The sequence below is a fragment of the Prunus persica genome, chromosome G7, assembly GCF_000346465.2.
Source record: "Prunus persica cultivar Lovell chromosome G7, Prunus_persica_NCBIv2, whole genome shotgun sequence".
Taxonomy (NCBI): Eukaryota; Viridiplantae; Streptophyta; class Magnoliopsida; order Rosales; family Rosaceae; genus Prunus; species Prunus persica.
The window spans coordinates 17,258,449-17,276,151 of NC_034015.1; the positions used below are offsets into that span (position 1 = coordinate 17,258,449).

General features: G+C 37.0%; 3 protein-coding genes and 1 non-coding gene across 4 annotated transcripts; 3 read left to right on the top strand and 1 right to left on the bottom strand.

Moving 5' to 3' along the window:
* LOC18770717 (histidine kinase 1) lies at positions 2,968-9,096 on the top strand. The gene is made up of 13 exons (XM_007201864.2): positions 2,968-3,550; positions 3,816-4,058; positions 4,160-4,957; positions 5,057-5,304; positions 5,434-5,593; positions 5,761-5,887; positions 5,963-6,052; positions 6,148-6,333; positions 6,439-6,508; positions 6,770-6,812; positions 6,920-7,060; positions 7,165-8,316; positions 8,620-9,096. Exons 1-13 carry the CDS (start codon positions 3,296-3,298, stop codon positions 8,833-8,835), a joined length of 3,729 nt encoding a protein of 1,242 aa, XP_007201926.1. The 5' UTR covers positions 2,968-3,295; the 3' UTR covers positions 8,836-9,096.
* Positions 12,677-14,663, top strand: LOC18769042 (proteasome subunit alpha type-7). The gene is made up of 3 exons (XM_007202418.2): positions 12,677-12,976; positions 13,704-14,118; positions 14,260-14,663. Exons 1-3 carry the CDS (start codon positions 12,804-12,806, stop codon positions 14,419-14,421), a joined length of 750 nt encoding a protein of 249 aa, XP_007202480.1. The 5' UTR covers positions 12,677-12,803; the 3' UTR covers positions 14,422-14,663.
* Positions 15,244-15,317, bottom strand: TRNAI-AAU. The gene has a single exon. It is a non-coding gene; the product is annotated as a tRNA-Ile (tRNA).
* LOC18769544 lies at positions 15,391-17,204 on the top strand. Its single transcript, XM_007202708.2, has 3 exons — positions 15,391-15,512; positions 16,589-16,702; positions 16,834-17,204. Exons 1-3 carry the CDS (start codon positions 15,408-15,410, stop codon positions 16,969-16,971), a joined length of 357 nt encoding a protein of 118 aa, XP_007202770.1. The 5' UTR covers positions 15,391-15,407; the 3' UTR covers positions 16,972-17,204.

Here is a 17,703-nt window from a genome sequence, read left to right on the forward strand (position 1 = left end):
TGATTTGTTTGTCTGATTCTAGATATCAGTTATATATACTCACCCTAACTTTTATGATTAATTTGAGTGATTGTTTTTATCTCTCCAAATTAAGAAAGAAATATTTTGTAATCGGCATCACAATCATATCCAATATTTTTCTTTTTCCCATCTATAGATTTCCACTTGTTGACATTAACAATCTTACCTAAGATTCTTTCATCATTATGACTCAAAAAGCTTGAAGAAAAAGAGACAAATTTCGTGAATCCTATATACCTAATAACTCAGTATTTTATTTCGAAAATAAGACATCATATATTCTTAACCACTTAAACTACGACTGCATTGAGCTAATCAACCTATTTGAATCCGACCTATAAGTTGTCCCCATATTTGCGACTTTAGCTCATTTTGGTGCAAAACTTGCTGTGATATCAAATGCCATGACTCGCAGTAGATTTCATTGAGATTCAAATCATGGTAGAAATAAGTTAATTCTAATCTTTTCAACTTTTTACCTGCATGTTTTTCCAAGTAGGAAACATATATATCAAATGACCTTCGAGCTGGAAGCCATAAAATAACTCTAAATTGGTCAGCAAGCCATTCACTTGTGTATACTCCAAAATCTATACCTTTTCTTTTCTGTAAAGGTAAAAATCAACATAGTAAGTAAATGAAGAGAAAATATAGATTAATTGTTATCTTTCACTTGTCATGCACAAAAGGAAACAGCTGTAACTCCAAGTATGAAAAAACAAATCATTTATCAATATCTCTAGAGAAAGAGGATGAGCCACTATCTGGTATTTTTTATGAGGATCTTTTCTATTGAAAGAAGCGATAATAATATACTAAATTTTTATACATTACACTGATGTGACTCGAATCTAAAATTTTGGAGGGAGCAATACTCCAAACTACTATACTAGTAAGTCCTTTGCGCTATATAATTTTTTTAATGTGAACAAACTACAAATGGGAAACAGATAATGATATCGTTTCCTACTCTTTTAGTAGGTTATCCTTTTAGCCAATCAAATATAGGGTTGGAGTAAAAGTGTAAAATTTGAAGGTAAATCCAAGATCTTGATTCTTAAGAATAACTAGTCGTTTTGTCACGCATGTGCCAATTGATTTTATTTTTTATTTTATTTTATATTTTTAGAATTAAGAAAAGATAATATTGGTAGTTATGTTCCATAAAAGTAGGACTTATTATCTGATTTTTGTTTTTAATTTAAAATTTTTTTAATATGAAAAAAAATGTGAATTTACCATGTTATCCTTATTTAATTAATAATTTCAATTGTTACTGTTTGAATTAACCAACAGCATTTTCTAGTATTTTGAATGTTTAACCATTCTTTGCCTTTTGCTATATATATAGATGTTAGTTTATAACATAAAAATAATGTTAATTTGTCAGATATTAGCAAAAGATCATCATGGGTAGTGAGGTGGATCACAAAACCAGTGTTCTAGAGGATGAACCATGCAAAGTCAAAATCCATTTGCACGCCCATATTATGTTTGTATTAATTAGTTCCAATCAATTAATTAATTAATTACTTAATTGCTTAGTTAATTAAGCCGCCTTCATCATCTTAGTCTTATCGTAATTAAAAAAGGAATGTTATCAGCACTCAGCAGCTACCCCAACTTGCCCCAAAAACTTACGACTGCTGAGATATTGTTCTTAATTTATCCCCTAAAAAGTTGGGTTACAAACATCTTAATCTCACCTAATAATCAGAATTATAATCACTAGATTACAATATGAAATCCTTTTAGCAAATCAAACCGGGTTTGCCAGGTTGATGTGGTTACAGTCATCGAAATAGAAACTAAATATCGCTAAACCAAATGATGATTATTTAAAGTAAATTTAGGTTTTACCCATAAAAAAACTTTCACTTTTGGAAAAAGCCAAAGCTTTTTCAGGCTTTTTCAAAAAAGACAGAATAACCTCTCAACTTTCAAACCAAAGACATGCAAATGTAAAGGATTTCTTAGGAAATTAAAAAATAAATAAGGGTAATTTTGTCCATTTTTGCTTCTTTTAAAAATTTTCTCTCTCCTTTGGGTTTTTCCAAAGTCTCCCATTATTTAATGCCTTTATTTCAGTAGGCAAGTCGGGTTCGAATCCGTTTTGTGTCATTCAGTAGTTGTATTTTGTCTAATTCTCTATTATTTAAAATTTTAAATATATATATTTTTAAAAAACCAAATGATGATAGACTTATTTAGTGAAAATTTGAGTCCAAGGTGTAGGGAGTGATTAATTATCGTTTTATGAGCAAAATGAAGAAAAGCAAAAAGAAAAAGGAGTTAATTTAGGACTTTGACTCTTGCAGCATCTGGTCCATAGGCTTTTTATTCGGTATCATTTCAACCTACCGACTAAATGAAAACACATCATGACAGTTGACAAAATAGAAAGATCCTTCATCCGAGAATCTCCTTACGAAATTCTAGAAGAGGCTCATTCTAGGACCACTTCCATCTTCAGTAAATATGTCCTCAGTTTCCAACTTTCACCCATTGGCATACATCCTAGGGTGAGTGAGTTAGGGAAGCCACCTCTATGTACCTTTCATTTTTTTTTTTTTCCTTTTTACAAGCGATAATAAAAGAGAAAAAACAAATACTGAAGATATAGATTGAACTACAAGCCACTTGCGCCTTTTACTCACTCGAATTTTGTTTAAATTTCACAAAGTTTATTGGTAGCGCCATAGATCAAGTATTTTCACACAAACTTGATTTGCTTTAAGGAGATTCATTAACAAGAATTAACACCCAGCAGATTAAAACTCAAATTAATGTGTTTAAGTACCAGTTGATAAGGTTGCTTTACAAGGGCATGAGGGGTGTGGGCCCTGGCTAACCCACCTCATGTAATTCTCAAATAGCTGTAATGGCTGTACCAATATACACTTCTGTGTCTGGTAGTACTAGTGCCTTAAACAACTGTGTATAAAATCCAAAACCACACCAGAGACACAGAGGTGGAATTTGGCAAAGCACAATTTGGAAAAGGAGCTTAGAGATGTGGCATTGATGCTGTGGATGATGAGGAATAAAAACACCACAACCCCCCACTCACAGCCATTGCAATAACCAGATGTGCCTCTTGCCTTCAAAAAGTGGGAAATGACACAAGAAAGCAGTATATTATAAACACACCTCCACCCAACAACCCTCTCTCTCTCTCTCTCTCTCTCTCTCTCTCTCTCTCTCTCTCTCTCTCAAACATAAACACAAGTTTTCTATTGTTGCTAATGCATACTTTTTAGTTACAAGGCTTGTTATGGCAAAGCAAGCAGAGGAAGGCCTTTTTGATAGTTCTGAATGTTCACCAAGTAGAAGCACACCAATCGGAACTCCTTTAAGAAAGGTGTTTGATAAGATTTCAGGTTTTGCTACACCTTGGAGAAAAAACGGTACAATTCCTCAGGGTAGAAGAATCTTTCATAGGGATGTTGAAAGAGACCAGTTTCAGTATGCAAATGCTCATTGCCTCTCCTCATACTACAGCGTCTTCGTGGCCCGGCTTGCTATCATGGTTAGTAGAATTTTTTTGTAGAATTTCATCACGTCGATGAAGATATAAAGGTTGAATTGGGCTGTCAGAATATGTACTTAAAATAGTAAGCTTGGTGGTGACTTTGTCTGTGCATTGTTCTTTTTATCTCTTGTCTCAGCATTGAAAAAACCCTGTTCTTCAAAGTGAATATTAACATGTGTATTTGTAAATTAAAAATATAAATAAAAAGATATCACTTTTGCTAATTCATGCATTGCCTTATATTGATGGTTTTTGTGTGCAGGTTATGCTAGCCATTTTAATTGGGCTATTGACCATACTGACTTGGCATTTCACAAGGGTCTACACAGCAAAATCACTGAGCAACTTAGCATACGGGCTACGTTATGAACTTCTGCAGCGTCCCGTTTTACGGATGTGGAACATCTTGAATTCTACAGCCGAAATAACAGCAGCACAGGTTAAGCTGTCGGAGTATGTAATCAAACGGTACAGCAAGCCTACTACTCAAGCAGAACAAGTTGAGGTTGATTGTTATGCCATTGTCCTGTTCTTGTAATGTCATATATGATTGAGTTGAGACCATTTTGCAATTTTCTTTATTTGATACTTTTCTGTTCTTAGCAGCTATACGAATCGATGAGGGCTGTGACATGGGCAATGTTTGCAAGTCGTAAAGCTCTCAATGCAATTACTATCAACTACAGAAATGGTTTTGTCCAGGCATTTCATAGAGATCACAGGAGCAACAACACATACTACATCTACTCTGATCTTGCAAACTATTCAATCAGTGCCAGTGGAGCTTACGATGCTAATATGATGTCAACACATCAGGGGTGGAGTGATCAAACCATACATGGCAACATTTCTGCAAAATGGTACCGCGAACCCCTCAATCCTGTCACGGGTGAGAAGATAGGAAAAGCAAGCCAAATCCAGCCAGATGATCTGATCAATATAGCAGGGCTTTCACAAGTACCAGATGGTGTGGCCACGTGGCACGTGGCGGTGAGCAAGTACTCAGATTCACCACTGCTCTCAGCAGCACTGGCAGTTTCTGACCCTTCAAATAAAAGCATAGTGGCTGTTGTGGGTGTTACTACAGCTCTATATAGTGTTGGGCAGCTGATGAAAGAACTGGTTGAGTTTCACAGTGGACATATTTACTTAACGTCTCAAGAAGGTTACTTGCTTGCTACTTCTACAAATGCTCCTCTTTTAAGGAATTCAACAGAAGGGCCTAAGCTTATGATGGCTGTCGATTCTGAGGATCACATCATTCGAACTGGAGCGGAGTGGTTACAGAGAGCCTATGGCAATGAGTTCCCTCCTAGTCATGAGGTTCATGTTGAGAATGCCAGGCTTGGACACCAGCAATACTACATCGACTCGTTTTTTCTAAAATTGAAGAGACTCCCTCTGGTAAGTCTTGATCTTGAACATATATTATTTGACAGAAAGAAACTAAACTAATCAAATTAGCACCTAACAAAAAACTAAATTGAGCTAAGCTTTGTGCAGGTAGGGGTTATTATCATCCCAAGAAAATATATAATGGGGAAGGTAGATGAGAGAGCCTTCAAAACATTGGTTATACTGATTTCTGCATCATTTTGTATCTTGGTCACTGGATGTATTTGCATTTTCATACTGACAAATGGAGTATCAAAGGAAATGAAACTCAGGGCAGAGCTGATAAGTCATCTTGATGCAAGAAGAAGGGCAGAGGCCTCTAGCAACTACAAAAGCCAATTTCTAGCAAATATGAGGTAGGTTTTCATAATTTGGAGCTACTAATTGTATATCAATATGACACAATCATGTTTAAATCTCTCCACAACTAACCCATGAGAGACTAAAATTAACCCTTTATTGTGTTTTACTTTGTTGCATTGCAGCCATGAACTGAGGACACCAATGGCTGCAGTGATTGGGCTGCTGGACATTCTTATCAGTGATGATTGCCTTACAAATGAACAATATTCCACAGTCACTCAGATTAGGAAATGCTCGACGGCTCTACTTCGGCTTCTTAACAACATATTGGATATCAGCAAGGTGAGATATAAAGAGGTTGATTATCTTATTTTGAGCCATTCAGCCAAAAGAAATTTATTGACTAGTGAACTTGAAAGAAAATATATTCCTGTTTAATTTTCCATTTTTGACAAAAATGTTATGAACATTTCTGACTCAGAAAATCAATTTTGAAATATGAATTACAGGTTGAATCTGGAAAACTGGTGTTGGAAGAAGCCGAGTTTGACTTGGGAAGAGAACTTGAGGGGCTCTTTGATATGTTCTCTGTGCAGTGCATTAACCACAATGTGGAGACTGTTTTAGATCTCTCTGGTATGACTTTAATTTCATTGTGGAAAGGAACTGATTAACTTGAAGCAAATATTTTCTGATCAATCTGTTTTTCAGATGACATGCCAAAATTAGTTCGAGGAGATTCTGCAAGAGTTGTTCAAATATTTGCTAATCTAATCAGCAATTCTATCAAGTTCACTACATGTAAGTACAACTTCCATACTGATGACTTGACAAGATCTGTTTAAAAAACAATTTTGTGTTATATTTGATTTGTTAAATTTGGCAAATGTTTCCAGCGGGCCATGTTATACTCAGAGGATCATGTGAGAACATTTCTGGTGATATCAGGAGAATCCCTTTCGATCAGAAAAATTTTCGGCCTTCTCATAAGGCAAAGCTGAAGCAAGGGAACCATGTAAAGAAGGCCCCAAAGAAAGACGACAAAATGATTCTTTGGTTTGAAGTTGATGACACTGGCTGTGGTACGCACCTATGAAAAGTTAGCTCATTTCAAGCACACAATCACACAAAAAACCGTTTTAATCCATGATAACTTGTACAATTTATCTTTTTCCAATATTATGCAGGAATTGATCCTGGTAAATGGGAGTCTGTCTTTGAAAGCTTTGAGCAAGCTGATCCCTCAACAACTCGAACGTAAGTAAATCAAACAATTTCCACTGACCACAATTAGGTGATGAGTTTTATTAAATTCTGAGATGACAGATGTTTCAGAAAGCAGTGCAACTCAGACTGTGAACAATTCCACCCACCAGACCATATGCATACCAATGTAGCATATGCTTGACTTTATTTGGCTCAAGAAAGAGCTTAATCATTTCGGACTAGGCCTACCTTCTGTGGTTTAGATTAGAATCATTTATTTGCAGGCATGTTTAAGTGTGTTATCTTTTTCAGGCATGGTGGCACTGGACTTGGATTGTGCATCGTACGGACGTTGGTGAGTTCAGTTTCTCAAGTATATAGAATAGTCATGCTTGTCAAAGAAAATCTCCTTCTTGTTGAATCTCCTTTTTTACACTTGAACAATTGTACTGGTGGTGACAGGTTAACAAGATGGGTGGAGAAATCAAGGTTGTAAAGAAGGATGGGCCTGGAACTTTAATGCAATTATACTTGGTTATCAATACGCCTGCAGATGGCACAGAGCAACTTTGTCAAGTAGATTTAGCAAAGCACAATGTAGTGGTAAGTTAAGTTGCTTTCATTGGGGTTTCAGGTAGAAAGTAGAAACTGTTGAGTTTCTTGTATTTGGTTTCTTATCTGCTTACGATTTTTGAATGTGAATGCAGGTGCTACTTGCACTACATGGCAGCATGGGTAGATTGATTACGTCCCAGTGGTTGCGTAAAAATGGAGTGTTCACTGTGGCAACATCCGAGTGGAATGAACTGACACAAATTCTTCGAGAACTCTTTCAAACCAGGAATTCAGGTCACAGTAACAGCTTTGAAACACAGTTTTCACTAAGCGACTCTTTGAGAGGTGAAATTCGAAGCGTATATGACATAAGGAACCCAGCTTTCGTCATGGTTGTCGATATAGGGCTGCTGGACTTGAGCACAGATATATGGAAGGAACAGCTTAACTTCCTTGACAAGTACTCCGGGAAAGCAAAGTTTGCATGGATGCTGAATCATGATACCTCCAACGCCATAAAGACGGAGCTCCGGAGAAAAGGGTACGTGTTGATGGTTAACAAACCTCTATACAAGGCAAAGATGGTTCAGATTTTGGAAGATGTCATAAAAGAGAGAAACCTTGAAACAGAGAGGAGAACTGCAAATGCTTTGAGAAGTACCACAAAAGAAGGTGAATTGCATGAATGCCTTGAGATTGATTCTACTCAGTTTGATGTTGCCAGCTCTGATGATTCTGATATATGTGAAAAGAATAACCCCAATTCCAAAAATGCACTTCATATTGAAGAAAACCAAAGAGACAGGAACACAAAACCTAGTTCCTCACAATACCAGACGGTTAACAGCTGCTTAGTTGAACTGACAAATGTATGCTCAAAAGAAAAAAATTCAAGGAAAGAAGAGTCATATCAGATAAGGTCCAACTTATGTGACATGGAAGATGAAGAACATAAATCTCAATGTGGAAATTCCAAATTTCAAGAACAGCATTTGATTGCCAACGGACGTGAAGAGCATGGTAACTCACATAGAGCTGTGAATCAACAGAAATCTCTCGAAGGCCTACGCATACTGCTCGCAGAAGACACACCAGTGCTGCAGAGAGTTGCAACTATAATGCTAGAAAAAATGGGGGCTACAGTAATTGCTGTGGCTGATGGGCTGCAGGCAGTTGATGCTCTAAACTGTTTGCTCACTGCAGAAGACAGTAGAAGGGAGCTTCGCTTGAAGGATAGAGATACAAATGCAGAAAACAAAAGTTGGGTCCCCCGTCCGTTTGACTTGGTTCTAATGGATTGTCAGGTAAGAATCATAGCTCAGAAGATAGTTCATATTTTTCTGAAGCTTTTAAATCTGTCTTTGATCATTAAATTATTCATGTTGAAGGATATAAAACTTACTTAAAACTAATGAAACCCCTATGACTGTCAATTGCAATGAACTTGTCTGGAACTCAATTTGTTTAATCCAAACTTGTGGATTGAGCTTAACTGGACTAGAGTGAAACAGAATATCTAGGATTTAGAATTCAGATTGACCTTGGATAAGTATAAATTGCGCGATACAAATCCGGCCTGTTTGAACTTGTGTGTTTGCTTGAATCAGATGCCAAAGATGGATGGTTATGAGGCAACAAAAGCAATCAGGAAATCAGAAGAAGGGACTGGTTTACACATTCCAATTGTTGCTCTAACAGCCCATGCAATGTCATCAGATGAAGCCAAATGCTTGGAGGTGGGCATGGATGCTTATCTAACAAAGCCTATTGACTACAAGTTGATGGTGTCTACCATTCTTTCACTCACTAAAGTGACAGCCTAACTTTCAAGCTCAATTTCAGGCAAATCAGATGTAAGCAAACAAATTGCTTAGAGAAATGTGAAATTAATTGTGCTTCGGAAAATACAACATAACCTGTACATTAGATATGTAGAGCCAATTTTCCTCTTAAGTTGTGCAGACCAAAAGGTCACATGCTCCAATTTTCCAATTTTCCCATTTTCTTCTTGTGTTTTGCTTTCTTGGTTCCTTGATGTGGTTCTTATGGGAAGAAATATAAAGGTTGGCTCTGATGTGAGGAAAGCAAAGGTGTTTTTTATTTTATTTTTTCCAAATCCCACAAAAAAGGAATGAAACTACAAACAAATCAACCAAGGCCTAGAAGCCCCAATCATGTCTTTCAAAGAGAACATCCTGACCTTGAGGAGGGGAGCAAAGAACATTGTGCAGCCTAATTAGTCCAAAGATAATAACCCAAGGCTGGCCAAGCAAAGTTCCTTTCTGCATAGACATGAGATAGGCTGTCAATCCTCACGAACAGATGTTAGAAAGGATAAAATTAGAAAAACAAAACTTCTAATCCTATAAAAACTTGTACAATACTATAAAAATTACCCCCAAAAAAGACAAAATAGACTTGCGTACTATTTGTGGTTATGGCGAGCACAATCATCTTCTCTATAATTTAGAATAATTTTAACAATATCTTGTATAAAAACCAAATAATAATCAATTGAAAAATGACCGAGAATGATGCAGGACGCGTAGGACCTAAATTTATTAGTTTCCTAGATTCTCTAGTTTTTCAAATTCTAGTCGGATTTCTACTTTTCCAGATTTCCAAATTTCTAGTTTTAAGCTTCCTATTTTATTTGGGTTAGGATTTCTGTTTAAGCAAGAGATTTTTATCCTATTATGTCTAGGTTTTAGTTTGCTAAAAATACCCCCACGTAATTCTTTAAAATTTAGATTTGAATGTTGAGTAAACCTTTTCCTAGAACTCTCTGATTTCGTCTCTTCGATCTATATTTTCTTCTCCTCGACCTCTGATATTCAATCACTACGAAACGAACCCTTAATTTGAAAGAGGCTTTTGCTTAGCCCCAAAAATATTTAAATATCAAGGCCAGCCCATGGCCTAAGCCCACGTGGCGAAGAGGCCTAAGCCCACGTGGGAAAGCGGTAAAGCCATACTGTTTTCTAAATGCAAAAAAAAAAAAAAACGTATGGCCGCACGACTATACTTTTTTTAAAATTCAAAAAAAAAAGGTATAGCCGTGCGGCTATACAATTATATATATATATAAATACAAAGGCCGGCCCATGGCCTAAGCCCACGTGGCGAAGAGGCCTAAGCCCACGTGGGAAAAAGGTAAAGCCATACTGTTTTTTAAATGCAAAAAAGAGGTATAGCCGAGCGGCTATACTCTTTTTTAAAATTCAAAAAAAAAAGGATAGCCGTGCGGCTATACAATTATATATATATATATATACAAATATGAAGGCCGGCCCATGGCCTAAGCCCACGTGGCGATGAGGCCCAAGTCCACGTGGGAAAGAGGTAAAGCCATACTGTTTTCTAAATGCAAAAAAGGAGTATAGCCGTACGGCTATACTGTTTTTTAAAATTCAAAAAAAAAGTATAGCCTGGCGGCTATACAATTATATATATACATTTAAATATAAAGGCAGGCCCATGGCCCAAGCCCACGTGGCGAAGAGGCCTAAGCCCACGTGGGAAGGAGGTAAAGCTATACTGTTTTCTAAATGCAAAAAAGGCGTATAGCCGCACGGCTAACGGTTTCTTAAAAGAGATATTTAGTGATATACCCATTTCTAGCACTAATATTATAAATAAACCCTACACAATTGAATTCCTATAAACAAACCCAAAAAAGACCCAAAAAATGATAGCTGGCCTTATTGAATTTAATATTGATTATTAAATTACTTTGATGCCCTATTGAGTGCTTTGGGTATTTTTATGAGATTTTGGGGTTGGGCTTGTTTTAAGAAATTGATGGCAGTTTTGTAATTTATAAGAAGTTAAAAGCTTTTTTGTTATGTGGTAAATGGGCTTTGGGTGTGTTTCTAAAGTCCATTTTATATAGGATATTTTTATAATTTGGGCCCCTATATTGGGTATAATAGTGAATCTCCCTTCTTAAAATTCAAAAAAAAAGTATAGCCGTGCGGCTATACAATTATATATATATATATATATATATTTAAATATAAAGGCCGGCCCATGTCCTAAGCCCACGTGGGAAAGAGGTAAAGCCATACCGTTTTCTAAATGCAAAAAAGGAGTATCGCCGAACGGCTATACGGTTTTTTAAAATTCAAAAAAACAATATAGCCATGCGGCTATACAATTGTATATATATATTTAAATATAAAGGCCGGCCCATGGCCTAAGCCCACGTGGCGAAGAAGCCTAAGCCCACGTGGGAAAGAGGTAAAGCCATACTGTTTTCTAAATGCAAAAAAAAGAGTATAGCCGCACGGCTATACGGTTTCTTAAAATTCAAAAAAAAAAGTATAGCCGTGCGGCGATACAATTATATATATATATATATATTTCAATATAAAGGCCGGCCCATGGCCTAAGCCCACGTGGCAAAGAAGCCTAAGCCCACGTGGGAAAGAGGTAAAGCTATACTGTTTTCTAAATGCAAAAAAAGAGTACAGCCGCTCGGCTATACTGTTTTTTAAAATTCAAAAAAAACGTATACCCTTACGGCTATACAATTATATATATATATATAAATAAATATAAAGGCCGGCCCATGGCCTAAGCCCACGTGGCAAAGAAGCCTAAGCCCACGTGGGAAAGAGGTAAAGCCATACTGTTTTCTCTGTTTTCTAAATGCAAAAAAGGCGTATAGCCGCACGGCTATACTGTTTTTTAAAATTCAAAAAGACAGTATGGCCGTGCGGCTATACAATTATATATATATATAAATATAAAATCCGGCCCATGGCCTAAGCCCACGTGGCGAAGAGGCCTAAGCCCACGTGGGAAAGAGGCCTAAGCCATACTGTTTTCTAAATGCAAAAAAGGAGTATAGCCGCACGGCTATATTGTTTTTTAACGTTCAAAAAAGGGTATAGCCGTGCGGCTATACAATTATATATATATATATATACATTTAAATATAAAGGCCGGCCCATGGCCTAAGCCCACGTGGCGAAGAGGCCTTTGCCCACGTGGGAAAGAGGTAAAGCCATACTGTTTTCTAAATGCAAAAAAGGAGTATAGCCTGTTTTTTAAAATTCAAAAACCAATATAGCCGTGCGGCTATACAATTATATATATATATATATATAAAGGCCGTCCCATGGCCTAAGCCCAGGTGGCAAAGAGGCCTAAGCCCACTTGGGAAAGAGGTAAAGCCATACTGTTTTCTAAATGCAAAAAAGGAGTATAGCCGCACGGCTATACTGTTTTTTAAAATTCAAAAAGAAAGTATAGCTGTCCGGCTATACAATTATATATATATATATATAAATATAAAGGCCGTCCCATGGCCTGAGCCCACGTGGCAAAGAGGCCTAAGCCCACGTGGGAAAGTGGTAAAGCCATACTGTTTTTCGAATGCAAAAAACCAGTATAGCCGCACGGCTATACGTTTTTTAAAATTCAAAAAAATAGTATATCCGGGCGGCTATACGCTTTTTAATTAAAAAAAATGCGTAGTATAGCCGCCCGGCTATGCTGTTTAAATACATTGTGTTTGAAAGGGTCTATCCCCTTTAATACAAAATTAAAAACTAAAAAGGACCCCTCCTAGTAAATACAATATAAGCCAAATAAGCAAGAGCAAAAATCTTATATGACCATTTTGCCCATATTGCGAAAAGAAAATTAACAAGTGACTTGTTGCCTAAGTTGAGAATTGCAAAATATAATTTGTCACTGCAAAGTTGTAAAAGCAAAAAGACCTGCTCGCACAAATACTACTAGATCAGAAGAATCCGAAGAGGAAAAGGAAGAAGACAGTGGAACGATGGCGAGGTACGACAGAGCCATAACGGTGTTTTCTCCTGATGGCCATCTCTTCCAAGTCGAATACGCGCTCGAAGCTGTGCGCAAGGGTAACGCCGCCGTCGGCGTACGTGGCACCGACACCATCGTTCTCGGAGTCGAAAAGAAGTCCACTGCCAAGCTCCAGGACTCCAGGTCCATCTCTCTCTCTCTCTCTCTCTCTCTCTCTCTCTCTCTCAAACAATGATTTTCTGTGCTTTGATCTAACAGATTGAAAATGAGGTTGGGTTTAGGGTTAGGGTTTTTATATGACATCGATTTCTAATTTTGCTTTCGATTTCTTCAATCGGTTGATTGATGCATCTGCATTTGTAAAGAAATTGAACTAAGGAAATGTAAGATGTTAATTGGGTCCTTGCTATTTTAAACAAACATTATGTTAATTTTACTTAGGAAATCCCAGTGTAAAAAAAAAGATAGCTTATTTATTCGTTTCTGATGTCTTGTATCGCCCTTTTATTCAGAATTTTGGTAATCAGACTTTGAAGTCCTAATCAAATGAAAACTATAATGAAAATGGGGAAGAATTTTTCAGAAGACTGTATTATTATTGTGCACTCTGCGTCCTCTAAGATATGAATTATGATAGGCCTTATATTTTTGTTACATTGGCCTTGAGACGAGCGTATAATAACACTTTTCAAGTATTCCAAGCTTTTATATTTGACAGGACTCCCAACCACATATCAGTTACTCATTTAGGAATTAGGAAGCAATTCAAGTCCTAAATCAATAGCCTTTTAACTTTATAAGTTTTTCTTCTCCTTATATTTCATAATAGAATCTAGTGCTTCTCAGGGAACAGAAAGAGAGGTCCTGCTTTTGACTGTCTTCTAACCATTTTGTTGCTTCTGCTGTGCAGATCAGTGAGGAAGATCGTGAACCTGGATAATCACATTGCTCTAGCCTGTGCTGGGCTCAAAGCAGATGCTCGTGTTTTGATAAACAAGGCTAGGATTGAATGTCAAAGCCACAGGCTTACTGTTGAGGATCCAGTAACAGTTGAGTATATAACGCGTTACATTGCTGGTCTTCAGCAAAAGTACACACAAAGTGGTGGTGTGAGACCATTTGGTCTTTCAACTTTGATTGTTGGGTTTGATCCATACACGGGTTCACCATCACTATACCAGACAGATCCTTCTGGGACTTTTTCAGCATGGAAAGCTAATGCAACTGGAAGAAACTCCAATTCGATAAGGGAATTTCTGGAGAAGAACTTCAAAGAAACTTCTGGGCAAGAAACCATAAAGCTTGCAATCCGTGCTTTGCTTGAGGTATGTTGTTTGTGCGTGTGAGTTTAGATGTTTTGCTTGAGGCCTTAGCATCTAATTTGTTCTTGTGTTATTGTATGCTGAACATTTACATATTGTTCTTTAGAAGCCAAACTTTCAAATTGTGTAAAATTTCATTTGTAGGTTGTTGAAAGTGGGGGAAAAAACATAGAAGTGGCTGTGATGACTAAGGATCATGGTCTGCGGCAACTTGAAGAAGCTGAAATTGATGCTATTGTTGCTGAGATAGAAGCAGAGAAAGCGGCTGCTGAGGCGGCAAAGAAGGGCCCTCCTAGGGAAACATGATCTTGTATCATCCTATTTTCATTTTGCAAGTTTATTTTACTAGCTCTGGTTGATGTCCTCCGCCTTGCTGTTCTTTTGGAGTTGTACTTTGCACTTGCTGTGGCTTAAACTGATCACTGTCATCAGCACTTAGTATTCTCATGAGCTTCAAAACTGCTAGTTATTACTGCTAATATTTTCAAATGGATTGGGATTTGCTTAATTAAGTTTTAATTGAGACTGGTAGCGTCATTGTCTTTTAATTTGTGATGATTAATTTGGTGATTTTATGAAGATTCAACAGTCCAGTTTATTCTACCATTTGCTACACCCAACTTAATTTGGGTGTCCTCCAAATCTGGCAGCTTTCCTCCCATTAATGGCTTAAAACTTACTTGGAGGAAATGGTTCTGTAAAGAGTGACCGGATCCAGATTTGATCTTGTTTATAGTGCCTTATTCTCCAAGTTGGTAAATCCTATTTTCACCTTTGCGTTTGATCCCTCTTTATAAGACCAAAATTTACAACTTACCCGCTATAAATGCAGAAAAACAAACTTACAAACTTAATTATAATGGGGATAGCAATGTTTTGTTCTCTCTGACTAATAACATAATGACACGTGAAAAAATTATCTTATATGTCATTGCATTATTGGTCGAAATAGTAAAAATTATTATCCCCTTGGATGAAAGTCTTTCTATTAATGGTTTCCAACCTCAGATCAGGCCGAAAACATTTACTAGGTTTAGTTTTAGTTGACCCGCGAACTTAGGGCCTACAAGTACTCAACAATATAATATAACAAAAGCCAAATAAGAAAATTTACTCAAAAACACAAATTGGCCCATGCAGGTCTCGAACCTGCGACCTTCGCGTTATTAGCACGACGCTCTAACCAGCTGAGCTAATAGGCCGATTTGCTCTTTCGTTCGTTACTTTTTTATTTCAATCGTATTTTATTTATCTAACTCTTTCAATCGTATTTTATTTATCTAACTCTGTTCATGCCTTTTGGTGGCGGTTCTTCCTACTTCTCCTCTCTTCTCTTCCCCGATATTGGAAAAAAAAAACATAGACGCAGAGTTTCCGCCATGAAAGAAGATTACGAGGTACAGTTTTCAAAACTTGAACTTCAATTCTTTTCTTTTATTCCATCATTTAGAATAAATTAAATTTCGTTTCAATTCTGATACCATCGACATCTGCACCGTCTCTAAACCAGAACCAAAACCAAAACACGACCTTCATCTGTTCTCTCTTTGGCTAACCCTCGAAACAACACCCAAATCCAACCACAACCACCTCATCAAAATTTCGATTTTTCGCAAGTTTACATGTTCTTAATCTATTTAGTTTTTGTTTTACGTTGGCTATTGGAAATTTTATGGATTGTAGGCGTGGTTGGTGTCAGATTTTGAATCATGGCGACCTTTGTGTAGTGAAAACTTGTAGCTGGATTTCAGAAATTGAAAGTTTTGGTGTGTTTGTTTAGAGGGTCAATCAATTTTATGAACTCTGTGGTAGAATTTGCGTATTGGAAGATTAAGAATTGGGGATGTCCCCAATTGGAATTTTCTGGGCACATAAATCTTAGAAATTCATGTTCCAGTGATCTGTGGATTTTGGACGATAAATCACGTTTGCATATGTTATGTTCTGTAAAAAGCAAAAAAATAAACTAATGCATGATTGAATTGTTTTGGGTGACAATTGTAGAAAGCAAACGGCAAAACGAAAATAGGAAGTGATAGTTTTTCCTTGCTTTGTCAGTCTAGTGTTACCTTGTGCCCCTTGCTCCAATGGGGAGTGATGGTACACCATTATCATTATGCACAGATAAAGTGAATGGCAGAAGAAATTTGTTGAGGTTAACATCAGATTATGCTTATGATCGTGTTTTGGAGCTCCATGAACAGGTGTTTTGTTCTATGATACGTTTCACTTCTCGTTGGTTTTGCGGATAGAGATCTAAATTAGGTGACTGAACCCTTGGTGCCTTCTCAAGTTCATATGACTTAAATCATTTGTGTTGTGTGCTTCAGGCGGATAGAGGTTTATTTAGTACTTAAATTTCTTTCGTTTATGTTTTGGATCAGCTGGTGCTTGGTGTTGCAAGTTTGATGAGATGCTTCTTAATTGCCGAAACGACTTTAATTTGTTTTTTTCTGGCTTTATTTATATATAGATTGATGAGAAAAAGCAAGCTGCTGCTGATGTATTGTTTAACTATTCAAAATTTGTGATGGCGTGCATTGGAAATCAAGTTCGACCTTGTGACTTGAGGTTGCATCTAATGAAGGTAATCAGGAATTGATTGTTTTATATTGTTCTATCTGATGAGAGAATAGATGTAGCCTGTAGGATTCTTGCCTTATGTATAGACATGTTAACTTATATTTGCCTCTGGTGATTACTCCTTTCATTCTTCAGGAGATTTCAGGTATACCAACTTCTCTGAAGAAAGATTCAGCCCAGAGAGCAGCTTCTCCTGATGCAATGGGCGAATCATCAAGCTCGGGTACAGCTAGACTTGATAAAACAGACAGTTTTCGGGATCGGGCGCTATAGTTTGAAGTAGTGGCAGTTATTTATTTGATATTCAAGGCTATCTGTCTTGTATGGCTCCCTCGCCTCACCCTGGTTTCCCATTCCCTTTATGTATGTAATGTTCTCATTTTACTTTGTGATATAGCAGAATTTTACCTATACTTGTGATCATAACTTGGGGTAGATCTTGCTTCTCTCTTTCTCTGTTCGCTAATGTTGTTGTCTCTATGATTACTTGAATTTTTGGACACAAATTTATGCGTTAGTTTGGTGAAAATTGGTCGGGCAAAGGTCTGGGGCAACTCAGACAACCCATCTATCGGACCAATATTATGGCCCATCACCTTAGTGTGATTTTTTGTGTGGGCCCATTATGCACAGTTTGTTAATCCAAATTATAGTCTCGTTCATCTAAATTACCTAAAAATGAGTCCTGTGAGGTTCCTCATAAATACCGGTCATTGGATTAATCCGATGACGCATATAATTAGTAGTTTATTCTAACCCAATAAATAAAATAAAAATCAGGATAAACGTTCAATTTGTCTTCCACCCCAGCCATCTTCTTCCCTCATCCCTTCTCTCGCTCTTCCTCTCAGCATCTTCATTCCCTTTCTATCTAACCCAGGGATACACATTCATTTGTCTTCATTCATCCCAACTATCTTCTCATTATCCCCTCTCTCTCTCTTTCTCTCTCTCTCTTCCTTGTGTCGTTCTAAGTTTAGGAAAGAAGAAGAAATTCATACAAGC

Bases quoted from the DNA above. Each gene is read 5' to 3' on its own strand.
- LOC18770717 (XM_007201864.2), top strand. From the start codon at position 3,296: ATGGCAAAGCAAGCAGAGGAAGGCCTTTTTGATAGTTCTGAATGTTCA. The intron at 3,551-3,815 runs GTTAGTAGAATT...TTTTGTGTGCAG, and splicing joins TGGCCCGGCTTGCTATCATG to GTTATGCTAGCCATTTTAAT. The intron at 5,594-5,760 runs GTGAGATATAAA...TATGAATTACAG, and splicing joins ACATATTGGATATCAGCAAG to GTTGAATCTGGAAAACTGGT.
- LOC18769042 (XM_007202418.2), top strand. From the start codon at position 12,804: ATGGCGAGGTACGACAGAGCCATAACGGTGTTTTCTCCTGATGGCCAT. The intron at 12,977-13,703 runs GTCCATCTCTCT...TCTGCTGTGCAG, and splicing joins GCCAAGCTCCAGGACTCCAG to ATCAGTGAGGAAGATCGTGA. The intron at 14,119-14,259 runs GTATGTTGTTTG...TTTCATTTGTAG, and splicing joins CAATCCGTGCTTTGCTTGAG to GTTGTTGAAAGTGGGGGAAA.
- LOC18769544 (XM_007202708.2), top strand. From the start codon at position 15,408: ATGCCTTTTGGTGGCGGTTCTTCCTACTTCTCCTCTCTTCTCTTCCCC. The intron at 15,513-16,588 runs GTACAGTTTTCA...ATTTATATATAG, and splicing joins CCATGAAAGAAGATTACGAG to ATTGATGAGAAAAAGCAAGC. The intron at 16,703-16,833 runs GTAATCAGGAAT...TTCATTCTTCAG, and splicing joins TGAGGTTGCATCTAATGAAG to GAGATTTCAGGTATACCAAC.